A 27,923-nucleotide genomic window follows, 5' to 3' on the forward strand; every position below is an offset into this window, starting at 1 on the left:
TCAGGTGCGTCCAGCAAGCCATTGACCAGTTTGAAAAGAAAAATTAAGTCTGAGACTAGCCGACGCTGCCGCAGGGATAATAAGTTAAAAACCACACAGCGTCCATCGTAATCGCAATAGGGAAGATGATATTTGGAAGCCAGATAGCGTACAAAGCGTCGTTGAACCGCTTCGATGCGATCACGATAGACTGCGTACATAGGATTCCATACTATGGAACCATATGATAATACGCTATTAACAAATGCCATATATGTAAAGGGATTTAATGCTTGTAAAATTGGTAAACTGTCTACTTATTCTGATAACAAACCCTAGGTTACGCAGGGCTTTCGCCACCATGACTTCGATGTGAAGGTGATATCTCAATTTGGCATCAAGTATAATGCCAAGATCCTTCACTCTGTCAGTAGAGATAATAGGTCTACCATTAAAGTTGTAATTAAAATTAATAGGATAGCGTTTCCATGTAAACGTTATTTTTTGGCATTTGTCATAGTTCAAATAAAGTTTGTTAACGCGACAGTAATAATGTAGACGATCACGTCCTCCTGGAGCCTTAGGCAGTCATGGCTAGAGCTGACTCTAGTAAATATTTTATTATCATCCGCATAGAGCAGGAATTTGGAAAATTTAAAGCAAGAAGAAATGTCGTTTATGTAAATTAGAAATAATGTGGGCCCAAGGTGACTTCCCTGAGGCACACCAGATGAGATGGGTTTGTAGTCCGACAAAAAGCTACCCATCCTAACTGCCTGACTTCTGTCAGAAAGATATGACATTATCCAGCGCACAATGCCGGCAGGAATGTTAAAGGAGGACAGCTTTTGTATAAGAATTCCATGGTCAATCTTGTCGAAGGCTTTAGAGAAATCGGTATAAATTGCGTCAACCTGTGAGTCCTCATTTAAGGTAGAATGAATAAAATTAACATAGGACACTAAGTTAGACTCAACCGATCGGCCAGACAAGAATCCATGTTGTTCAGTAATGAGAGAGTGAGCAATAGACGTGTCTGGCAGTATACTCCTGCTCCCACCCCTTCAGGTGTTTTTGACCCATCTGTGTACAAGCAAATGTCTGCCCGAACCAGAGAATTTTCATTTTCGATCCAGGAGCCAGCAGTTAGTATATCATTTGCGATGACCAAACATACGATTGGACTCTGGGCTGAAGAGAGACTTAGCCTACTGTAGACCAGTTCTCTTGGAATGAGATACGCTACGTTGTTTATCAACATCGATGCTGTCAAATTCGGGAATATTTTAGAACTTGCTCGTAGCAGCATTAAAGTTTTAATGGATATTCTTTTCACCGAGCAAGGTGAAATTTGATAATGTTACCTATCTACAATTTACAAGATCTAATAAAGTTTTTTGTTTCAAATTAATTCTTGGATATTTGAGGTTATGATTGAGTGTCAAACGTTTGGGTTGCGTTTATAAAATTAGATCAATTCGGATTGAAGGAGTTATATTTATTACGGAAGATGCATAAAAAATGTTAACTTCGTATACTTTGTTTATTTAGAATTAGGTTCAAAGTTTGTGAAACTCTGTTTAAACCATAAAAGTAAAAGTATAATATTTGATATAGTTTATAACGAGAGATATAGTATTCCTAGATAAACGAACCCGAATGGCAAACTTCGACTTGTTAAAGTTGGTCGTATATAATTTAATAAACGCAACTTGAGTATACGTTCGAGCGACGGAGGGCGCATTCAAAACAGAGTATTCTGTTTCCGTGGGGGAAAAGAGGAAGAGAGAGAGAGACTGGAGCTGGTTAAAAGTTTCGGCCCGCTTTGGGACGCGGGTGCAGCGTCGCGACGCCCATTATTTGCATATCTGTGTCGTTCCCGCAACGAGGGGTCGCGGAAAAGCGAGGGAAAACGAGAAACTTCGACGCCGACGCGCGAAGGAGAAACGTTTCGGATTTGTTTTTCGTCACGTAATTACCCGCGATTTCCTCGCCGACGGGATTTTTCTAATTGAAAAACTACGGGAGAAGAACGAGACGTGGAGAAGAGGGCGAGACGGAAGAAGGTAATTAGCGGACGAGACGCGCTGTTCCCGTTTAGATGGACGGGGTGGAAAAACTTGGGTGTTACGTCACTGGACCTCGTCCTGGGCGAAGTTTTAAAGCGTCTCTCTTTGGGGAGGCGAAAATTTACATTAAAGTCACGAGGACCAGACGACGAGAAGCTTCGACTAACGATTAAAAAAGGGATAAAAAAGGATTTTTTAGTAAGGAGGAATAATCTAGTACTCACCCAATAGGAGAGCTTCTCTCATTTGTTTCACCGGTAGACTTTGGACTATACTTTCTCGATCTCCTCGCCATAAAACCGGCGATAACGTCGCGACACACTTAATCTTCATTGAACCACCCATAAAATGACGCGCCGTTAGTATAAATCTTAACCCTAAGATGCTCGACACTAATCCATGTTTATGTTGTACGGGTGGGTAGTGAATTAAAGCAGTTGGACTTACAATCTGTAACAGAAAGAAAAAGGACTTAAACATTTAAGTAAAAGCTAGAGTGTAGTAGTGGGTATTGAAGTAGTCGTCAAACTGGTCGGTTGTTAAATTTGAGGTGCCAATTAGGGAGACGAAACGTCTGTGGTGCGCCACTCAACGTGTTGCGTAAAGCGGGACGTAACGATTTGCTGTCGAGCTTCTCTCGTTCCCGCCGTAGGTACCGCCGGGAGAGAGGACACAAACGACTCCGGTTCTCCTGCAGGAGCAGTCTAGAACCCAACCGAGACCGTCTGCGGCCGCCGTTGACGTCCAATCAGGCGAACCCGGTTCTGTACTCGATTTCCTGCGGGATTATCGCGGGATTTCCGGAACCCGGTGCCTGTCATGCCGCTCAGGTCCGGCTAATCGGATATTCGAAACGTCAGATTTTCTCAAAATATTATTTACGATCCCAGTATAATTTCCCCGTTATCATTTTTCGGTTACGATTTAATGTCGTTTGATTTCCCGGATGGATATTAACGGTAAATTTAATGGTAATGACGTCAATAAGGTCGTGGTGCGTACGAGCACCGCGACACTTCCTAACTGCAATTTGCCCGGACGCATTGTTGAATTTATGGGTCTGTTGATGCCGAAGGGAAGCGTACGGACCATAATGTATCATTTGGCCTCGTGACGCGAATTGATGTCCCTACAGTATCCTGCCCAGCCTAATGTATCGGATTAGTTGCAACGCTAATCTATCAGCTTCGATCTGCCACCAGCAACGACAAACCTCCTCTAATCGTGATGACCTCATGAATGACACAAATCGACCTCTATGTACTTGAACTCATAATTAATTTATTTATTTATTTATCTCAACTGAGTACAGAAACAAGTCGAACCTAATATTATATATTAATAAGTCTAGCTGGTATAAATATGACATATCAAATGAACGCCCGAGGCAACACACCAACTGCAGCAAAGAGCAATTTTTTCAATGCATAGAAAGAATGCTGAAACAGATCAGTAGTATAGAAACGCCGATTCTAGATAGGAAGTTGCTCCTCCGCTCCTCTGTGATGTCATTCGCCCAATGTAAAACTATAGGGAGGGGTGCCAACCTAAGGCCGAGGAGAAAAAAAATAGGTTGGTATTGGAAAAGTAACTAGATCTGGTGACTTTTTAAGGTAGACTAGCAAACTCTTTATTTCTTGAGTTCAATAACACTTGTTTAATTTTTAAATAATTATTAACATAAATATTATTATTATATTGTATTAAATTTATATTATATCATATTATGTTATATTTTTCTTCCAATGACGTCACGTTTCCCACCTCACCCCGCCAACGTAAATTTGTTCGAGTTGGATAACCTTATAACCAATACTTAACGGACCTTGGTAGACTAGGTTACTTTTTTTAAAAAAGTCACCAGATCTAGTTACTTTTCCATTACCAACCTTTTTTTTTTCTCCTCGGCCTTAGGTTGGCACCCCTCCCTATACTTCTTATCTAGAATCGACGTTTTAATACTACTCAGATCTATGTTAATACGATTTCCGGATCTCGCCATTCTCAATAAAGAAGAATTTTGACAGACATTGGAGAATCACATTTGTTGGAAGTTTAAAGAAAGGCGATTAGTTAAGCAAAAAGCATGAAGATTATTTAAATCAGACTGCAATCTAAAACACTCAATATATGAGGAGAAACGCAGAAAGAGTTTTGAATCGTCAGTATACATTAAATTGGGCATAATTAACGACGTCGAATATATCATTAATATAAATATTAAACAGTAAAGGGCCTAGATGGCTACCCTGGAGAACACCAGAAAGAACTAGCATGAATCCAGAGAAGATAAGATATACTGGGTATATTCAAGCAAGTTACTCTCAATCAAGCAACCCGCAAAAAAAAACATGTTGCTTACAGTTAATTTTAGACTTAAGAGCAAAGAATAGACGTGTTTGAACCACTTCCTCAAACACTTTCCAAAACGTTGGCAAAACAGATATGGGATATAACACCACGATCCCCAGATTTAATAATGAGAAGAATAAAAGCTCGCTTCCACAATGGAGGAAAGATACCCATCATCAATGAGGCATTGAATAAAATAGTTAAAGAAAGGAACAGGAACTATGAAAAATTGATGAAATACCATCAGTACCAACACTGTCAGTAACTCTGATGCCCAATCCTCCTCAACCTCAATCCTGTCAAATTACATCTGACCCAAAGGAAGGGTATCCATTTCCACACAATCTACACTCTGCTGGATTGGAGAAAAATTAACAAAAATCGAAGAAAAGATATCAGCGAAGAATACGTCAAGACATCGTAGAAGGAATGACATCTGCATCATATTGTCTGCGTCATATTGCAGTGAAACCTCGATATAACGTTATAATAGTTACTACGGGAAGAGAGTGTCCATTATAGCCTAAAGTCTGTTATATGAAAAAGAGTTAACACTAGCACTAGACCTAGAACTAGAAACATTCGGGTTTAGCCATGCGTCTCTTAAGACGGCTTATGGAAACTACCATAAGCCGTCTTACCTATGGAAAGGAGAAAGTTAAAAAATCATAGTAAGAGATAAATCTAGGCTAAATATTGCTTGTAGAAGACTAGATACTGGTTGCAAAAGACTAAATACTGCTATCAGAGGACTAGATATTGGTTGCAGAAGACTAGGTATTGTTTGCAGAAGATTAGATACTGCTTGCAGATGACTAGACGTTGCTTGTAGAGGATCATGTAGTTGCTGATGACCGAAAATTAAAAATTGCTCACATAAAGATAGATATTGCAAATGGAAGACTAGATACAGCTTGCAAAAAACCAGATATTGCTCGCAGAGGACTTACTGCTGATAATTATCAAATCAAAAAAATTTACAACAACCCAAAATGATTAGTTCCACTCAACCTCACTTGTAAAATCTGCCAGAGTGGTAATTGGGCAAAATAGAGTAAAAAAATTTAAAATGAAATGTCAAAATGACTACTTTAAGTTGGCAAATCTGATTTAAAGGGTAAATTTATTATCGTTGAGGTTGGTATTAAAAATATTTGCCAGAAAGGTAGTGTCATTATAAGCTTATAAATTAATAACATTTAAACTAAAGCACTGAAATAGAAATTAACAGGTTATGGACCTAGTATCCGTGGGTTAACGGAGAAAAGATTGTTAAGCAAGAAGTTAAAAGTGAGGTTAGAATGACGAAATAAAAACTTAATACGACGATTCAATGCAACTTGATATTCTAATTGTAATTGGGATTTTAAAGTTTAGAGGAACCAATGAAGGATTGATTGAAAAAATCGTTCGAACAACCTTTTTTTAACTCTATGGAAAGGAGAAAGTTAGAAAATCATAGTAAGAGATAAATCTAGGCTAAATATTGCTTGCAGAAGACTAGATACTGCTATCAGAGGACTAGATATTGGTTGCAGAAGACTAGATATTGTTTGCAGAAGATTAGATACTGCTTGCAGATGATTAGATATTGCTTCATTCGGGTTAATTATTATTCAGCGCTAAATTGCTGTATAGTTTTATTGAACAAATACTAGAACTAACGCTAGACCCAGAACTAGAATCATTCGGGTTTAGCCGTCTTAAGAGACGTTCGGCTAAACCCGAATGATTATAGTTCTAGGTCTAGCATTAGTTCTAGTTTTAATTCAATAAGAATATACAACAATCTAGCGCTGAATAACAATTAAAACTAGAACTAACACTAACATTAGAACCAATACTAGACCTAGAACTAGAATAATTCGGGTTTAGCCGTCTTGAGAGACGTTCGGCTAAACCCGAATGATTCTAGTTCTAGGTCTAGTGTTAGTTCTAGTTTTAATTCAATAAAAATTTACAGCAATCTAGCGCTGAATAACAATTAAAACTAGAACTAACACTAACATTAGAACCAATACTAGACCTAGAACTAGAATCATTCGGGTTTAGCCGAACGTCTCTTAAGACGGCTTAAGACGGTCTAGTGTTAGTTCTAGTTTTGGTTCAATGAAAGTGTACAATAATTTAACATTGAATAACTGCTAAAACTAGAACTAACTCTGGCATTAGAACTAACGCTAGACCTAGAACTAGAATCATTCGGGTTTAGCCGTCTTAAGAGACGTTCGGCTAAACCCGAATGATTCTAGTTCTAGGTCTAGCATTAGTTCTAATTTTAGTTCAACAAAAGTATACAATAATCTAACCTTGAATAACAACTAAAATTAGAACTAACACTAACATTAGACTAACACTAGACCTAGAACTAGAATCATTCGGGTTTAGCCGTCTTAAGAGACGTTCGGCTAAACCCGAATGATTCTAGTTCTAGGTCTAGTGTTAGTTCTAGTTTTGGTTCAATGAAAGTGTACAATAATTTAACATTAAATAACTGCTAAAACTAGAACTAACTCTGGCATTAGTACTAACGCTAGACCTAGAACTAGAATCATTCGGGTTTAGCCGTCTTAAGAGACGTTTGGCTAAACCCGAATGATTCTAGTTCTAGGTCTAGTGTTAGTTCTACTTTTAATTCAATAAAAATTTATAGCAATCTAGCGCTGAATAACAATTAAAACTAGAACTAACGCTAGACCTAGAACTAGAATCATTCGGGTTTAGCCGTCTTAAGAGACGTTCGGCTAAACCCGAATGATTCTAGTTCTAGGTCTAGCATTAGTTCTAATTTTAGTTCAATGAATACAGCAATCTAGGTACAATCAGATGAATGCAGAGTCTTCGACACGAAAAATAACTATTTTTACCATGTTCCTGATAACCAAGTTTGATGCAAAAAAAGGTAAGAGACGAATAAATCACTCACTTTACTTTCCAAAATTAATTAGTAAGCCTTATTTAATTAATTTATATGTATTAATTAAATATTTATTTATTTATTATTAATTATATGTGCTTAAAGTATTTGACCGGCGCCTCCACCAAAACTTCATACATTACACAATAACTTATTATAAGTTAAAATTTATTATGAATGTAAAATAATATTTTGAAAGTTACTTAAAATTGATTAGATAAAGAGTTAAGCTGTTTCGGTTAAATTTTTAATGACTTTTCTCGTGAGGGTTGTATCTAGCAACGATGGAAAGTTGGAATTTTAATCAGTTTGAAAACTAAACAAAGCTTAAAACCGCAACGTACAAATCGGATTATCAATCTAAAATTAGGTAGAACCGAAACACACGCAGACGTTGTTTTAATTGTTTTAAGAGAAATACTAAAACCGGAAATACTTAAATAGAATATGATGAAAAAGGAGAACTCGGCGCTACGCTCTTTTAGCGGGCATGATATTATGTACAAATAGCGTTTTGCAGTTACGACGAAGGGACGAGCATTTAGCATCTGCTGGGGATGCACTTTAGGGGCTCCGTAACTCATTTCGACGTTAATGGCGTCACCTGAGGGCGAGCGGCGCCGTTGCAACTTGCGAGAAGACCTCGTGCGAATGGCAACGTCGCACCAAAGAGAATTTATTAATTAACCACGCGGAGTGTCTCCCTGTTTAGGTTATAGAGGCTAATAATTTATGGAATTCGTTATAGTTGGCAAAGCACGGTGTCGGTGGTGGCAAAATAACGCCCTTGTGAAAATCCGCGTGTGATTTATGTAGTGTTCCCTTTTTTTGTTGTTGTACGTACGACCGGTCAAACTGGCCTCATTTGGTCGCTATTACTTTGACAAATGTTTTCTTAAATATAACGCTAAAGCACGAAACGGAATTACCAACACGACGGCCGCTATCAGCATTTATCATTGCGTCGCGACGCTGGCGTGACTAGCAACTTTTCCAGAAGCCCCTTTTATTTATTTTTTTTTACTACGAGCACCCGCCTTATTATTACTACCTTTGCGATATCACCTGTAATGTCGCTTTTATTACTGATAATTCCGTTGAAAATTCCCCGCGAATGTTTGTATCATATCAAAATGTTTATAACTTATTTATTTCGCCTACCTGTTGTTCATTTATGTACCAATGTAAAATTGAAGCAGGGTGGCTCCTTCCCGATGTACAATTTAAATTGACCTCCTCCCCAATTTGATATTCCGTTTCAACTCCAGTTATTTGAGGATCTTCTTTCGGCAAAGCTAAAACAAAGATTTCCAAATTAAATCGCCACATATGTGTCAAACCCGTATTAGCATCAAATGCGTTTCAGAGTATTTATCATCTCTGGTTGACAATCCGATTAGGACAATGGCTCCGGGATCCTATGCATTCAAAGACAGCTGATTGAGCTTTACGGTGCTTCCTTCCGTCCCTAATCTGGTAATTCATCCAGTAAATTGATTCTGTGTATAGGTAGATTTGGGTAGAACCTAATACACATACAACAAGATATATTTGAATAAAAATTGTGTTGAAAAGCTTTTAGTACCGTGTATATATTTAAAATAGGATAATATGTAAAATTGGTAAGATGGCGATATTATTAAGGGTTATAAAAACGGTCGTATTTTACATTTAAAGAAAACGGGTCGTTCGAGTCGTTTCTTTGATGAATTCCTTTTGAACTCGAAAACGTACCCTCGCTTTTCTAAAACTACGTACGCGAATAGATTTAAAGAAATCTCGGAATATGCCCAATAAATCGTCGTCGTCGTTTTCGCTCACCCCGTAGAAATTAAATTCTGCATCAGTAGCTCTCGTCTCTCAAAGCCGGGGTGAATTCGCGTGCGAGATATTAAGAAACCCTTCCGACCCGACCCAATTTTAATATCGGACGTAAATTGATGCGATAAAAGTTTTGCAGTTTCACGTAACTTTGAATATTAAAACCTGTCAACGATTTGTTTCAAATTTTTTCATACAAAAAACTTTGTTAACAACCCAACTTGTATACGTTATCTCTGTAATACATTTCAATGGAATCTTTCAAGTTTTAAAACAGTATTGATGTTCCCAAAATATAATGAATTTTTTGATAATTGAAGATATTGAAACATTTTTGATCATTCTAGCATATTTCTGGCAATTTTTAATACGTTTTAATAGATTTATGGAAGTGCTACTACACTGCCTGATAATTGTATCAGATATCTAACAATGTTGCAGAATTTATAGCGATTTTAATCAAATGTCTGATTTATTGCAATGTTGATCAACTCACGACATTATTTGTCAAGATTTTTGATAAGATTTCTGATTATGTCTGATGATGCTTACGAGTTATTGAACAATTAAAAAAAAACTTATCAGATTTCATGAAATGATGAACTAATAATCATTCTATCAGGTTTTTAACACTTTTGAAATAACTTTTTTAAACTTATGGCACTGTTAATTAGATTTCTGACAGTTTTATGAGTTACCTGATAATGATAAATAATTTAGGCGCTGTCTGCTAGATTATTTTAATCAGATATCCGATGATTGTGACAATATTAACAACATCTGGAAATTTTATCAGATATCTAACAATGTTATGATATTGTCTCATAGAAAAATATTTGATATTTTCATCAGATTTTTGATGATTTCAAATAGTGTTTATGCCACGTTGAGCAATTTATTACATACTGATCTAATGTCTGGCCAGTTTAAAGCAGATCTAACAGATTTATGACATTGTTTGTTATGTTTTAGAAGATTTTTTATCTTTCTATCTGATTTCTGACGATTTCTAATCATATTAATGTGATATTGAACGTTTTACGATCTTCTTATCAGATTTATAACCATTTTGAAGTAGTGCTAACGCATTTATGATATGTTATGACATTGCCTGTCAAGTTTTGAAAGATGTTTGATTTTCCATCAGATTTCTGATGATTTCTGATCATGTTTATGCTGTATTGAACGACTTTTTATCTTCTCATCAGATTTCTGGCCGTTTTGAAGTAATTCTAACAGCTTTATGACGTGTTTTGACACTGTTTGTCAGATTTTTGGAAGATATTTGATCTTTCCATCAGATTTCTGATGATTTCTAATCATCTTTATGTTACGTTGACCGATTAATTATCTTCTCATCAGGTTTCTAATAATTTTAAACCAATTCTAACATATTTATGATATGTTATGACATGTCAATCAGATTTTTGGAAAAATTTTGAACCTGCTATCAGATTTCTGATGAGATTTCTAATCATGGTTATACTATGTTGAACAATTTATTATCTTTTCTTCAATTTTAAGTAGTTCTAACAGATTTATAACATATTATGACATTATCTGTCAGGCTTTGGAAGATTTTTTATCTTTCTATCAGATTTCTGATGATTTCTAATCATGTTAATCCGATATTAAACGTTTTACGATCTTTTTATCATATTTATAACCATTTTGAAGTAATGCTAACGCATTTATGATATGCTATGACATTGCCTGTCAAGTTTTGAAAGATGTTTGATTTTCCATCAGATTTCTGATGATTTCTGATCATGTTTATGCTGTATTGAACGACTTTTTATCTTCTCATCAGATTTTTGGCCGTTTTGAAGTAGTTCTAACAGCTTTATGATGTGTTTTGACACTGTTTGTCAGATTTTTTGAAGATATTTGATCTTTCCATCAGACTTCTGATGATTTCTAATCATCTTTATGTTACTTTGACCGATTTATTATCTTCTCATCAGGATTCTAATCATTTTAAACCAATTTTAACAGATTTATGACATGTTATGACATGTCTGTCAGATTTTTGGAAAAATTTTGAACCTGCTATCAGATTTCTGATGATTTCTAATCATGTTTATACTATGTTGAACAATTTATTATCTTTTCTTCAATTTTAAGTAGTTCTAACAGATTTATGACATATTATGACATTATCTGTCAGATTTTGGAAGATTTTTTATCTTTCTATCAGATTTCTGATGATTTCTAATCATGTTAATCCGATATTAAACGTTTTACGATCTTCTTATCAGATTTATAACCATTTTGAAGTAGTGCTAACACATTTATGATGTGTTATGACATTGCCTGTCAAGTTTTGAAATACATTTGATCTTTCCGTCAGATTTCTGATGATTTCTAATCATGTCTATGCTGTATTGAATGACTTGTTATCTGCTCATCAATTTTCTAATCATCTTAAAGCAGTTTTATCAGATTTGACATTGTCTGTCAGATTTTTGGAAAATTTTTGATCTTTCTATCTGATTTCTGATGATTTCTAATCATGTTTATACTATGTTGAATAATTTATTATCTTTTCTTCAATTTCAAGTAGTTCTAACAGATTTATGACATATTATAACATTATCTGTCAGGTTTTCGAAGATTTTTTTACTTTCTATCAGATTTCTGATGATTTCTAAATCATATTAATGCGATATTGAACGTTTTACGATCTTCTTATCAGATTTATAACCATCTTGAAGTAGTTATAACACACTTATGATATGTTATGACATTGTCTGTCAAGTTTTGAAAGATGTTTGATTTTCCATCAGTTTTCTGATAATTTCTAATCATATTTATGCTGTATTGAACGACTTTTTAACTTCTCATCAGATTTCTGACCGTTTTGAAGCAGTTCTAATACCTCTATGATGTGTTTTGACACTGTCTGTCAGATTTTTGAAGATATTTGATCTTTCTATCAGATTTCTGATGATTTCTAATCATGTTTGTACTACGCTGAACAATTTATTATCTTCTCGTTAGTTTTAAGTAGTTCTAACAGATTTATGGCATATTATGACATTGTCTGTCAGATTTTGGAAGATATTTGATCTTTCCATCAGATTTCTGATGATTTTTAATTATTTTTATCTCACGTTGGCCGATTAATTATCTTCTCATCAGTTTTCTAACCAGTTTAAAGCAGTTTTAACAGATTTATAACATATTATGACATTGTCTCTGATATTTTGGAAGATTTTTTATCTTTTTACCAGATTTCTGACGATTTCTAATCATATTAATACGATATTGAGATGGTTTTACGATCTTCTTATCAGATTTATAACCATCTTCAAGTAGTTCTAACACGTTTATGATTATTATGACATTGCCTGTCAAGTTTTGAAAGATGTTTGATCTTTCCATCAGATTTCTGATCATTTCTAATCATGTTTATGCTGTATTGAACGACTTTTTAACTTCTCATCAGATTTCTGACCGTTTTGAAGCAATTCTAACACCTCTATGATGTGTTTTGATAATATCTGTCAGATTTTTGAAAATATTTGATCTTTTCATCAGATTTCTGATGATTTCTAATCATGTCTATGCTGTATTGAATGACTTGTTATCTGCTCATCAATTTTCTAATCATTTTATAGCAGTTTTAACAGATGTATGACATATTAGGACATTGTCTGTCAGATTTTTGGAAAATTTTTGATCTTTCTATCAGATTTCTGATGATTTCTAATGATGTTTATACTATGTTGAACAATTTATTATCTTTTCTTCAATTTTAAGTAGTTCTAACAGATTTATGACATATTATAACATTATCTGTCAGGTTTTCGAAGATTTTTTTACTTTTCTATCAGATATCTGATGATTTCTAATCATATTAATGCGATATTGAGATCGTTTTACGATCTTTTTATCAGATTTATAACCATCTTCAAGTAGTTCTAACACGTTTATGATTATTATGACATTGCCTGTCAAGTTTTGAAAGGTGGTTGATCTTTTCATCAGATTTCTGATAATTTCTAATCATGTTTATGCTGTATTGAACGACTTTTTAACTTCTCATCAGATTTCTGACCGTTTTGAAGCAGTTCTAACAGCTTTATGACGTGTTTTGACACTTTGTCAGATTTTGGAAGATATTTGATCTTTCCATCAGATTTCTGATGATTTTTAATTATTTTTATCTTACGTTGGCCGATTAATTATCTTTTCATCAGTTTTTTAACCATTTTAAAGCAGTTTTAACAGATTTATAACATATTATGACATTGTCTCTGATATTTTGGAAGATTTTTTATCTTTTTACCAGATTTCTGATGATTTCTAATCATATTAATGCGATATTGAGATCGTTTTACGATCTTTTTATCAGATTTATAACCATCTTCAAGTAGTTCTAACACGTTTATGATTATTATGACATTGTCTGTCAAGCATTGAAAGATGTTTGATCTTTTCATCAGATTTCTGATGATTTCTAATCATCTTTATGCTACGTTGACCGATTTATTATCTTCTCATCAGTTTTCTAACCATTTTTATGCAGTTCTACCCGATTTATGACATATTATGACATTGTCTGTCAGGTTTTGAAAGATTTTTGATCTTTCTATCAGATTTCTGATGATTTTTAATCATCTTTATCCTACGTTGGCCGATTTATTATCTTGTCATCAGTTTTTTAACCATTTTAAAGCAGTTTTAACAGATTTATGACATATTATGATATTGTCGGTCAGATTTGGAAATTTTTTTATCTTTCTATCAGATTTCTGATGATTATCAATCATGTTTATACTATGTTGAACGATTTATTATCTTCTCTTTAATTTGAAGTAGTTCTAACAGATTTATGACATTATTTGTCAGGTTTTGGAAGATTTTTTATATTTCTATCAGATTTCTGATGATTTTTAATCATGTTTATACAACGTTGCAATATGTATTGTCTTCTCATCAGATTTACGTCGATTTTGATGTAGTTTTAACACATTTATGACAATATTAATAAAATTTCTGATACTTTTATAAGATATCAGCCAATGTTGAACGATTTATTACATTTTCTTTCAGAGTTGATTCGAATTTTTAAACTTTTTTTGTAACTTGTTTGCAATCTTCAACGATTCATGACGATATCTATCAGATTTTTTAAAGTTTTTCAAAAAATCAAAAAATTTATACTTTTCTTGTCAGTTTTTGGACAATTTTATCTAATATCTAACAACGATGAGTGATTTAAGATGATGTTGAACGAATTTCTGTCAATGTTATTAGTGTTGAAGGTCAATTCTGAATTCTTCAATGATTTCTAATTAATTCATAAAAACAATAGATAAGAAGATTTTTATATCAATATTTACAATTCAAAAGTGATGTTTCCCGAATTATTGTATTTGATTACGATTACTTGATAGTAAAGGCGCATTTACTTCTGCAATTCTGTTCTAGACTATCTTGGTTAACTGCTCATTTAGGCAAACGCTTTCAAGAACAAACTTGTTGAGTGTTAGCGATTAGCAGTTGGTTGAGCGGGTTTGTAACTCGGAAGGGTTGGTGGCGGTTGCTTTATCGACCTCGATACGACCGGCAAAATGTCAACAACTGTTTGAAACCGCAGGCGATGCGTATTAGTTATGACTCTGCCCCAGTTCAAAATGCGCTACTCCCCTTCTATTTCGCCTCCCTTTGGTTACACCTAGGGTTGCATCGAACAAGTTACAACCGTTCTGCGCCGGACGGTTAATTATCCGAAACGGGTCATATGAGTCGGCTTTGACAGGTCAACCCCAATTAGTACATGCCCATTTACTACTAATATTGAACAATTAAATGTTACATTCTCTTAATTGACGCCAAAACGATTTTTTTCATTATTTTATATTAATTAAAAATAAATTTGATTTATTAGGGAAATTAAAGAAAATATTCCTTTGTTGAATTCTAAAATAAATATTGAATAATACAGAAATTATTTGTTAATTTAAATCAATAAATAGTAATTATCGATAGAGTGCATGTACGTAACTCATTATATGGGCACATTTATTTATAATAAAGAGAATCGTGTTCACTTTTTAATAGATAGAAAGATTGACACAAAATCAATTATGATTCTCGGCCAGATATCTATTTTTGATACATTACTTACAGACAACGTCCATCCTGGCTTCACTTTGCGCTGAACTGAATGAGGGTGCTTCGGCTGAAACTTCACATCGAAAAAGTCCGCTCGTTTTCAAGCTTATCGATCGTAACACGACCGTATTATTATTCGATAAACTCATCTATAACAAAATAAAAACTTAAATTAATTTCAAATAAACTTTTTGTATTTTTAGGTGTCGGCTCATTTAATAATAGACCAGCTGAATAATTAAAGATCGCATTTCGACGCGTCGAATTAAACATATTGGCCCAATTAGCGGGACAAATGTGGTAATATGAACAGTAGAGCTCTTTGAAGTCGAGTGTCTGTTCGGTTTATGAAATAAACTCGGCCGGTTTGTTTAAAAACTCGATTGCGCCGGCGAGCATTAAATTATTGTTAATCATCACCGTCAACGGGTTGTTTAAAAATTAAATTGTCGAATAATTTCACGCTAGATAACACTCTGTCATTTCGGGGTTAATTCTATATGCGCTTCGTTCGGCCACTCCAATTTTGGCTTTAAAGTTTATTTATCAGTTCGTTAAAAATGTTTATTGCTTGTGTAACCGGTTATTTTTAACTGTTTATTAATATAAACGGTTTCGGGCAAAATATGTTATTTCGTTATTCGTCCAAATTGCTTTTTTATTTTCTTTTTTTAAGTTTGTTGTGTCAACAAATTTATAATTAACTTAATTTTAGGTTCATTAAAATATATTCTCTGTTCAGCGAGTAGTATATAGCTCAGAACTCAGACAAAATGCTCCTAACCGCGATAGAATCATCCAGAAACGATGAGAAGAGTAGAGAAGTTATGAGTTTTGGAGCGAGACTTCATTAGGTGAAAGCCCAAAAGAAAGTAATGATACGCAAAAAGTCCAGGTCAGCAAAAAAATATAAAGCCGAAAAGCAAAGTTGCAACTCGACATCTACAGTGTATTAATTAATTATCGTAGTCGACGTCATCATTGCAAGTATGCAACCAATATCACAATGCAATACGCATCATACGCAAATCGTGTATTGCAATACCAATATTGTGATATTGGTTGCATACTTGCAGTGATGACGTCGGGTACGATAATTAATTAACACACTGTATTTTTATGACGGAGAAGAAATCAACAATCTGCAAAACTCCTTGTTGAGACGTCGATGCTCCTCATCAAATGGGAGTTTCGCGAAATAGAAATTGTCAGTAATGGAAACATAGACGCTGTTTAATGGCAATATCGCTCTATAGATGATGAGTTAAATGTTGTAAGAAAAGAGCTTGAGCAACAATTTGCCTCAAAGTCTCCCCAGTTCATTTCAGCTGATATGAGCAACAATATGAGTTGCCAGAAACAAAAAAACCGAACATGTCCTTGATCCACTAAAAACTTGGGGAGGTATGCCTAAGGCAAAAGAAAGAATCCGGATTTTACTCGTTGCGCCTTGGAAAACCAAGAAGATAAAACAAGCAATTTAAGTATGAAACAAGTACCGAGTTTCAAATACAGGGTCCGGCAGTGAAAAGGAAAGATTTGAGGTAGGGTTTACAGCGCGCCGCGAAGTGATGGGGAAGAAAGTAGCCGACTTGTCAAGACCTGTATGATTTGCCATTTAGTTTACAATGGAGCGTTGGAGGGGGGGAATCGTGGTTACGCAGTTAAAGCCTATTTCCAAAATGGTGAGATTTCGTCAAATGGAATCATCGGTCCATACTTTTTTGAGCATGATGCTGAAAATGTCGTTACCGTTAATTCTGTACGACACGTTGCAATGATTCAGATTTTTTTCACACTACAACTTGAAGGCTTTCCAGTGAATGAACACACACTTTTTCAACAAGACGGGGCAACAAGTCACACTGCAAGAATTTTAATGAACGCCGGTTTTAGACAGGAAGTTGTTGCACCTCCGTGACGTCATCCGCCCGAAGTAAAAGGATAGGGAGGAGTGTCAACCAAAGGCTTGGGGGGAAAAATAGGTTGGTAACTAGATCTGGTGTTTCAACCTTTTTTTTTCACCTCAGCCTTAGGTTGGTACCCTTCCCTATCCCTTTACATTGGGTTGATGACGTCATGTGGTTCGGATGTAGTGCTGTGGTGCAACTTCCTGTTAAGACTGCTGTAAATGCTTTGAAACGGGGATATCAGTTGGCCCCCTCGGTCTCCCTACCTAACCGCATGCGACTTCTTTCTTGCAGAGTTATGTAAAACTTTGAGGCACGACTCCAAGAATGCATAAATTGTAACGGAAGACATTTGGCGGATGTAGTATTCAAAAAATAATTTTTTTGACATTGTAAACCAAATGGCTACTCTCTTATTTTCCATTATTGTATTAAAAATTATAAAAAAAAATATTCTTTAACAATAAAATTATTTACGAAATCTTTCCGTTTCACTGGCGGACCCTGTATATGGGGAACCTGCATAAGCAGCAACAGAACCTTGAAGACAGTTTATACAACGAAGGTAGTAATTAATTATAATATATGAGCATCAAAAATAAGATCAGAATATACAAAACATGCCTAAGACCTATTATGATATACCTCATAGAAACAAGAGTGAAAAATACCACCACGAAGAAGCTTTTAAGGTTACACTTTCAGAAACAGACAATGAAGACATCAGAAATACATGTGGCATTGAAGACAGTGTTAGATGGGCTAGAAATCGAAGAAGGAAAGCTATCAATATGGCAAATGGACCACAATAAGGCATATATTAAGATACAGGTGCTCTAAAATTCCCCTTACAAGCTTCTAGGACTTATAGACGGGACTGAGTACATAATATTTTGACTTGGAACCCATGTCCGAAACAGTACCATTTCCAGAATATCTACCCACACATTGATACTAAATCTGTGTTGAAATCCCTGAACTCGCGTGACATGAGGGTTTTCGTTTGCCTAAAGGCGTTGATGCAGCGGTGCAGAAACCACGTACATAATGGATGTTCTTAATGCAGAATATTCCAGACGGTGCTGGGAGCATCATCATTGCATGCCCAATTGGTCGTGTACTGGTTAACAGGTTTTCTTTAATATGGTCTTTTCCAAATCCTTACAGCACCACACTCATTTCTGCAGGCAAAAGAGACAAAAAAAATCCTGAAGAGTCTGTTCTGGTTGCCTATTATATTAGGAGTATTTGTATGTTCATTTTATTCTCAGTCTGTTAGGTTGGGTTGAGCTTAGAACATCCTATTTGTCAAACAACCCTTTTTTGCTACCACCTTTTTATATATTTCTGCCAGCACTAACCTTAATTCTTCATTCCTTCAGATTTTTATATAATAATAATAATAATATGACTTTATTGTATCCCATATAGAACAAAGAGAAAATAAAAAATATATATATATACAGGGTGAGTCAGAAAGAATGGGAAATTCGAATACCGGAGATACTAAACACCAAAATATGATGATTTAACCTATCTATGTCTTATACAAATGTCAGTGGTTTTCGAGCCACAGGGTGTTGAAAGTTATATTTTTATTTCGAAATTTCTTGATAATTTTCCAGAGCAATCAGCAAATCATCTGTTAAATTCAGCATTGATGTAGTGCAGCTATACCCATACCTAAAGCCCGATTGCTGGGATGGGACTAAACCCTTCAGTTCCATACTCTGCCAACTGTACCTTCATAATCTTTTCTAAAATTTTGGAAAGGACAGGGAGCCCACTAATGGGTCGCAAGTCACCATATTCCTGTGGGTCACCTTTCTTAGGCAGCGGAACAACCATAGCACGCTTCCATTCCATGGGAAACATGTTCAGTTAAACAACAGTTTAGTATATGAGTTAAATATGGCAAAATAGTCGGATAAGACATTTTGATTATGTCAACGGAGACACCATCCGTTCCAACTGCAGATGAGGCAATAGAATTAATCATCCCCAACACCAAAGAGACACCCACCGGTTTACAAGAAAAGTCATTTTTAAAACTAGAACTATCATAGCGATCTAAACCAGACCCTTGGAAGTCTTTAACAATTTCTTTGACACTATCTACAAAATATTCATTAATCTTATCAGGAAACTTTAAATTTGACGGCAAGGTAACATCTTTATGTGATTTAATATTCAATGACTTCAAACTTCTCCACATTTGCCCTCCATGGCCAGGGATAGCAATAGAACCGAAAAATGCTCTCTTCTCATTTCTTATAGCTGTAGTAGTTACATTTCTAAGAGCTTTGTAGTATTCCCAATGAGCTACTTCACCCGAATGCCTAAATTTAGCTTTAGCCTCATCACGCAGTCTAATTATTAACTTAATATTATCTGTCATCCAGGGAGCAAGAGGCTTAGTAAATCGATACCTTTTTATAGGAGCATGAGCATGATCATCAAAGAGGTTAATTAACGCATATTTTCCCTCTTTTTTTGGTACGTCATTCCATTTAGGTTTTCTAGACTGGTTTCTTTACATTATTATCGATTTTTATCCTTCTTGTATAGCCTTAAATTTTTGATAATAATTTTTCTTATATCTGAATCGCTCTTACTTCACCCTACATTCTTTATCCTTTATAAAGAATTGGAGTATTTTGATGGGTACAACTCTAATAATAAAGAATAAATAAAACTTTATGGTAGCATCATAAAAACTTGCAGCAAAAACTTAAAAAAAAAAATAAAAAATAATACGGTGTGTATATAAAGTAATTGGAGTCATGTCTCCAATTACCAAGACCATCACCGTCGCGACGCTAATGAAGTTTGCGAGAAAAAGAGAGAGGATTAGTATACAGTTTGTTTTTGTTGGTGTACGGGTTTTGGACGTGTTTTTTATACAATTTGCGTGTGCGACATCTGTGGCCAAGCTGTCTCTCGTCGAGTTAATAATTCAGATCCAAAATTTATTTCGTTCTTGTGTTAATGCAATCTCCGAAGCCCTCCCGGATAAATAATTGATTGTCCGATGGCGGCTGCGGCAACTAACATTAGACCTAGAACTAGAAACATTCGGGTTTAGCCGTGCGTCTTCAGACCTAGTGTTAGTTCTAGTTTTAGTTCTTATGCAGCGCTAGACCAAGAACTAGAATCATTCAGGTTTAGCCGTCTTAAGAGACGTACGGCTAAACCCAAATGTGTCTAGTTCTAGGTCTAATGCACGAAATAGTATAAGGAGATAAAACGGCAATAGGCGACTGTGTTCCAGAATAGGGCGAATCTAATTCAGAGTTTTACCTTGTGGCTCTGACGACAGCGCCCCGGCGGCAAAACTGTAAACTAACAAAAATTAATCTGTTTAGGTTAGGTCGGTTATTTTTTCCTTTGCGGTCCATTATATTTTATTACTACACATCATTTTTACAACTCAATATTAGATAATAATTAATTATAATAATATTAATCAATATTATAATTTTTATTACTCCTATGATATAGAATTGGTGCCACCTAAAATCAGCTGATCTGTCAAAACAAATTGCAAGCAACTATAACCTAAAACGTATATTTAATTTTAGTTTGCAGTTTTAACACAAGGGGCGTTGTCGTCAGAGCCACAAGGTATAACTCTGAATTAAGTTTGCCCTATTTTGGGGGGATTTGCTCCAACCACTTTTGTACGCTCGTTTTATCTCCTTATACTACTTTGTGATCTAATGTTAGTTCTAGCGACGTTGCAAGTGTAAAACTAGAACTAACACTATACCTAGAACTAGAATCATTTGGGTTTAGCCGCACGTCTCTAAAGACGGCGATTCTTCACTGGTTTTAATTTTAAAAAAGTGTCTCTTAAACTGGAGAGGAAAGGCTTATATTTAATAGATGGATTAGTAGGTATGAAGAACTCTCCAGGAAGTCTTAGTGGTTGCCCGTAAAGTAGTTCTGCTGCGGAGCAACCTAGATCTTCCTTAAGTGATGTTCTTAATCCTAGTAGACTGTTTTGGTCCAAACATGAATTTGCTTTGACATGTGTGGCCAAAAGAATCTTGTTTTGATTGCATGCATTCTGTCAAAAATTGCTTGTTTGAACTGTTGCGGAATATAAATTCTTGGAGATGATGAAGAGGTTTCACACCACAGTTTGATATCAGATTGTGATGTTGTTTGATGTGCCAAACGATAAGATTTTGAAGGATTGTTGGAAAATTGCTTATTCAGTAAGTTTGACAATTCTGTGTGAGCAAGTTGAATTTGGAGATCTGATGTTTGTTCGGGATAGAGTATCTGCAATAACATTTGAATTTCCTCTGATGTATTTGATATCTGAAGTAAATTGTGCAATATAACTTGGATATGGGGTTTGATAAGGAGTTTTGTCTGGGTTTGTGATCTGTATATACCGTAAATTGATTTCCATGTAACGAATGTTTGAAAAATTTGATAGCAGAGTAGATCGCTAATAGTTCTCTATCAAAAGTTGAATATTTGGCTTGGCATGAAGTAAATTTTTTGGAAAAGAATGCTAATGGTTGAGATTTTCCACTGATGGTTTGTGTTAAAACAGCTCCCATACCTGTGTTAGATGCATCAGTTGACAATGATAGGGTAGCATGTGTAGAGGGATGTCCTAGAAAGATAGATTTTGATAGAAGATGCAGAAAATGCGGAAGTTGCAGTGTCCAAGAAGTTGATGAAATAGTTTTTTATTTTTGATAGTGAAGTGATTTTGAAAGTGTGTATAAGGGATCAAAAATGTTTGAAATGTTAGGTAAGAATCTATGGTAGAAGTTTAACATTTATGTTGTTCTTGGATTGTTTATTTTTCAATCTATTTTTTATTTTTTGTAAATTATATAACAAATCATTTATTAAAACAATTTTAAATGGCACACTTTGTGTGGTGCATGGCACACTACACCTAGAACTAGAATAATTTGGGTTTAGCCGCACGACTCTAAAGACGGCTAAACCCAAATGATTCTAGCTCTAGGTATAGTGTTAGTTCTACATAGTAACAGTGCTAGTGTAATACTAGAACTAACACTAGACCTAGAACTAGAAATTTTCATTTTTCTAGTTCTAGGTTTAGTGTTAGTTCTAGTTTTAATTGTTATGCAGCACTAGACCAAGAACTAGAATCATTCGGGTTTAGAGATTCCGTCTTAAGAGACGTACGGCTAAACCGAAATATGTCTAGTTCTAGGTCTAATGTTAATTCTAGTGACATTGCAAGAGAGGGGATTAGTATACAGGTTGTCTCACGTAACTGGTTCGTTAGAACTTTTTTAGGTTCCACTATTCGTAGAGGTTTGAAATTGGTAGCATGGGTTGTTCATTCTAAACTTTCAATCCAAAATATTTTCAAGATGACCACCACTTCCGGTCTACCGGAAGTAGACCACAACTTCGTTATTTTAAATGGAATGCTATAGTTTTTATTACACCTTTCAATTATACATAAAAAAATATGTTGACTTTGATAAAAGTTGTTGGTACCTACCATTTTTTGTTTTCGAGTTATTTTGATTTTAAGCTTTTTTTGGCAAATTTCACCATGCTCTTTAAAAGCCTATATCTCAGTTAACGTTCATTAAAAAAGACCTCTAAATTGGCACGATTACTCTTCAGATGTTGCCAAATAGATTGTCATTTCTTGTATCTGAGTATCTTATACAGGGTGGTCAAATATTGAATTACCGTTTCTCCATATTCAATGGCTAGAAAGTCGAAAATTTTAGATGGAATACCCCGTATTTTTTTACCCTATCAGAAAGGGAATTTAATTCTCTACAAATTATCTATGAACATTCCTATACCTATTTATTGTAGTTTCCCTGATATTGGGACATTAATCAAAGCATGCACGGAATGCGGGAAAACGTTTGATTTTTTTATTAGAAGGCAATAGAATTTTGACAGTTTTTGGTCCATATTTGTGTTATTGTTGTTGTTACTTACTTTTGATCATGAGTGAAAGTCATTGTATATAGTCATACTTTAAATTTGTTTTATATTCATGGCAATGGCCTCCACGATCTCCAGATTTAACACCATTGGATTTTTATTTGTGGGGTCACTTAAAAAATCAAGTGTACAATTCACCAATCAACACACGACAAGAGTTGCGTGATAGAGTGATGCGTGCACTACGTACTATTGATGGCGACCAACTTCTACGGGCCACAACCGTAGAACTCGAAAGAAGAGTTGAAAAATGTTTAATGGTGAATGGTCAGCATATCGAACAGTTTTAATTTTTTATAATTTTAAGTTTTTGTTTTTTTTATTTATTTATTTAATTTCCCCAAAAAGAAATATACATATAAAGTATATACATATCATATATATATATATATATATATATATATAGGGTACAGCATAGCTGATTACTAGAAAACTAGAAAACTAGAAAACCAAAAATAAATACATATATATCAAAGTAATAACCAACAAAATAAAAATAAAAATAATTAAAATTAACATTTTGATTCTTGTTCCTCAAGAAGCCTGCGCTTCAAGGTGCATTTAAAAGATCTATTAGATTTCAACTGAAAAACATCTGAAAAGCAATTATAAATTGTAGGTGCTCTGTACGCAAAGCTACCACAAAATTTAGCAGATTTATGTTTAGGAATCGTCAACAACTTCGTTTGTCTTAGATTAATATTATGTATTTGCGATCTTGGTACTAAGATACAATATAAATAATAAGGCAATTTGTAAAATATTACATTGTATAACATAACAGCTAGCAAGAGTGTACATCTAGGTTCCATTTTTAAGATAGAATATCTTATGTAATAGGGGGTAACATGTTCTCTACGATCAATCGAGTATGAAAACCTAAGTCCGCTGTTCTGAAGTATTTGAATACGATTTTTTAAAGTAGCTGATAGAAAATTGTAGTAAACGTTACTACAGTAATCAAGTTGACTTAGAATTAAGGAGTTAACAAGTCTCCATTTCAATTGTGGTGACAACAATGACTTAAATTTATATAACGATTTTAACTTATAGATTAAGCGCAAAATTAAGATTACTGTCGACAGTAAGACCTAAGTTGTTGGTCGATTCAGAGAACGCTAAGACAGTTCCATTGAGGTGTATAGGAACCGATAAATTATCGATTGCTCTTCTGCGAATGTTGGCCGACCCGACACACATACATATAGTTTTTTTCGCGTTAAGAATTAACCCGTTAACAGAACACCACTCACAAATATTCTTTAAATCAGAGTTAAGCAAGCGCACCGTGTCATCAACACTGATAATATCACAAGAGATGTAAATCTGCGCATCATTCGCGTATTGATGAACCGAACAGCTCGTCACTACATTTGGCATGTCTGCCGTAAATAAGTTGAATAATATAGGACCCAAAACACTTCCCTGTGGAACACCTTGCTTGACTAGGATACCGCTAGATATATTACCATTAATCTTTGTATGTTGAGATCTGTTCACAAGATATGACTGGAACCAATGTACAACGTCTTCTTTACATCCATAACGGACTAGCTTGGCTATTAGAAGCTGATGATTGATGATATCAAAAGCCTTACTAAAGTCCAGGAATACAACGAAGGTAACTCTTGAGGCATCAATGGCACAGCACCAGTCGTTCACAATTTTAGTTAACGCGGTCGTTGTGCTATACTTCTCCCGAAATCCAGATTGGCATCGTGGGAGTAAATTAGTATGATTCAGGTGATGTACTAGCTGTGAAGCAACAATCTTCTCTAATATTTTAGATAAGATAGGTAACACACTAATCGGTCGTAGGTCTCCTAGTGACGTAGCATGGCTCACTTTAGGTAGAGGTGTTACTAGAGCGATCTTCCATTGTTTCGGATAATCTCCGTACATTAGTGAGAAGTTCATTATGTGAGTGATTTCTTGGAGGCAGTACTCCAATACAAGTTTTATCATTTTCAGATCAATTGCATCCAAACCACAAGCATTTGATTTTATCGTGCTAAGCTTATTTTTGATGTCTGTGTCGTTCACCACATCGAAACCAAAACAGTCGTTGCCACCCAAAATATATGGTTTATTAGAATCAAGGTTGTGCAACGACAAAAAAGGTGAAGGAATAATATTAGCGAAATAATCATTTATTAGCTCTGGATCTTTAAGTGATTCGTCGATTGTCTTGGTGTTCTTTGAGTGCACCTGATTGGTGTGCAGTAAGTGCCACAATTTTGAGGGATTATTGACGTTACTATTTATCTCTGCCTCAAAAAAAGCTTTCTTTTCGTTACGTATTGCCAAAGTGACATAGTTTCTGATATCGGTATAGTACCTTCTGTGGTTGCTACTACCAGTACGCGAAAACTTTTGGTAAGCTTTTTGCTTTAATTTGATCATCTCTTTGATCGTAGGGGTAATGTATGGACGTGATACATATATGTTATTCATTCTAATTTCTGTTATCAAATTGTTGTTTTTCATCGTTTCATTTATTCTTTTTGCTGTTGGTTATTTTTGGTAAATAAAAGCGAGCGAGCTAAAGGTTATTCAACCATAGTTAATTGTAGAAATAATACCAATAATAATTTAAATAAATTAAACGATGAACTGTCAAAATGTCTTAGCCTGCTAACAAAAACACAAACGGGCTTTGGGATTCTATGTCTGATTTTGATTAATTTTCCAATATCAGGGAAACTACAATAAATAGGTATAGGAATGTTTATAGATAATTTGTAGAGAATTAAATTCCCTTTCTGGTAGGTTAAAGAAATATGGGGTGTTCCATTTAAAATTTTCGACTTTCTCGCAATTGAATATTGAGAAACGATAATTCAATTTTTGACCAGCCTGTATAAGATTCTCTGATACAACAAATGACAATCTATTTGTCAGCATCTGTAGAGTAGTCGTGCCAATGCAGAGTTTTTTTGAATAATCGTTAGCTGAGATATGGGCTTTTAAAGACCATGGTGAAATTTGTCAAAAAACACTTAAAATCAAAATAACTTTTATCAAAATCAATATATTTTTTTAAGTATAATTGAAAGGTGTAATAAAAACTATAGCATTCCATTTAAAATAAGGAAGTTGTGGTCTACTTCCGGTAGACCGGAAGGGGTGGCCATCTTGAAAATATTTTAGATCGAAAGTTTAGAATGAACAACCCATGCTACCAAAATTTCAAACCACTACGAATGGTGGAACCTTAAAAAGTTCTAACGAACCAGTTACGTGAGACACCTGTATAGTTTGTTTTTGTTGATGTACGGTTTTTTAGACGTGTTTTTTATACAATTCGCGTGTGCGACATCTGTGGCCAAGCTGTCTCGGTTGCAATTTAAAAGTCGTCGAGTTAATAATTCAGGTCCAAAATTTATTTCGTTCTTGTGTTAATGCAATCTCCGAAGCCCCCCGCGAATAAATAATTGAGCGTCCGACGGCGGCGGCGGCGACGTTGGCGTCTGCGGCCGCAGGAAACGAATGAAAATTTTATACGCCCTGCTTAGCGTGCGACACTGATGCGGTCGTTTCGAGACCGAGACGTATTCGGTTACTTTACGTCTTCCATGTCTCTTCTTCTCCGCGAGACGCCGTCGAGTGCATGCATCCATAAAGGGGGCGTCTGAGACAAAAAGACCTCTTTATTCCGGGCGGAGTAAATGCGAACCGGAGACGATAAAAAATTGGAGATATCAGTTCAAAGCTTTTATTAAGAACCTCTATCTAAAAAAAAAATACTTAGATTTTGAGATAAGATTTAATTTTTGATGTAAAGGTGGAAAGAGTGTTGAAAATCGTGTCGGAGTGTGTATAGAGAAAAATTAACTTACATCAACGTCAACTCCCTCTACGCTATAGCTGATGGTTTCCGGTCTTTGCTTCGGGACGAACCTGTAGAACTCTTCATGGTCCTTGTACCACTTGACGGCGTAAAGGCTGTCGTTGCCCAGGTTGTAGTCGCACCGTAATTGTGCTATTTCCCCCGGTATCCGATACTGAGGCACGCTTACTCTCACAACCAGACCACCATTTGTGCCGCTCACTGAAAATAAAAAGAAAATAAAAATAAATAAAAAGAAAATAAGAATCAAAATATTTGATTTAAATCATTTTGAAATCGGAAATTCGGTCACGCATCGGTTTGAGTACTCCCACAAATTCAAAACCGCAGCGATTCGTGGTCATTTCCAAACATTTACGGTTAACATCGCGAGAACACATCAGTGTCGGCACTAATTCAACGATCTCGTTTCGACGAGGCATAAAACATCAGCACCATTCGCTATCAAACAACGATTTAAATTTACGACCAAAATCGTCAGCAATTCTTGAGAAACCTGATCGAAACACAAAATTTCCATAAAATAACACTCCCTTTCGATGGGATAAAGTCGTGGTCTTAACTATAACGTTAATTCGAATTACGGGTGCTTATCGGGGGCGTATCTCCACCCCAAATTACTATTTAATAACGTCAAATTGAGCGCGATACGACCCTGCACATAGAACATCGAACGAACCCCCCGCGATAAGGTTTAATGGATGGTGGTCTTTATTTGTGGTAGGTATGAAAAGTACGTTTTCCTTAGAGCACGAAAGGAGCAAGTTTGCATGACCAACTCCATCGGCGGCAAACGCTTTTAATAAAATGCGTGATAAGGTTTGATTATGGCACGAAGGCACCACAAAATGTGCTACACCTGAATTCACCACAATCACTTTAAAAAATTTTTTTTCATAAAGTCATTATTTTAATTCAAAAAAAAGATGTTGATT

The 27,923-nt window shown here is 35.1% G+C and overlaps 1 protein-coding gene across 2 annotated transcripts in view; it reads right to left on the reverse strand.

Annotated features, from left to right (window-relative positions):
- The window catches only part of LOC111419997 (junctional adhesion molecule 2A-like), a 62,150-nt gene that overhangs the window by 17,797 nt on the left and 16,430 nt on the right, over positions 1–27,923 (reverse strand). For both annotated transcript variants that reach the window (XM_023052901.2, XM_071194725.1), the window contains exons 3-6: positions 26,978–27,189; positions 15,275–15,410; positions 8,479–8,612; positions 2,273–2,498 (exon numbers count right to left, since the gene is read on the reverse strand). In XM_023052901.2, coding sequence (XP_022908669.1) covers positions 2,273–2,498; positions 8,479–8,612; positions 15,275–15,410; positions 26,978–27,189 — 708 coding nt within the window. The remainder of the gene's footprint in view (positions 1–2,272; positions 2,499–8,478; positions 8,613–15,274; positions 15,411–26,977; positions 27,190–27,923) is intronic.

Source organism: Onthophagus taurus, chromosome 3, assembly GCF_036711975.1.
Source record: "Onthophagus taurus isolate NC chromosome 3, IU_Otau_3.0, whole genome shotgun sequence".
Lineage (NCBI taxonomy): Eukaryota > Metazoa > Arthropoda > Insecta > Coleoptera > Scarabaeidae > Onthophagus > Onthophagus taurus.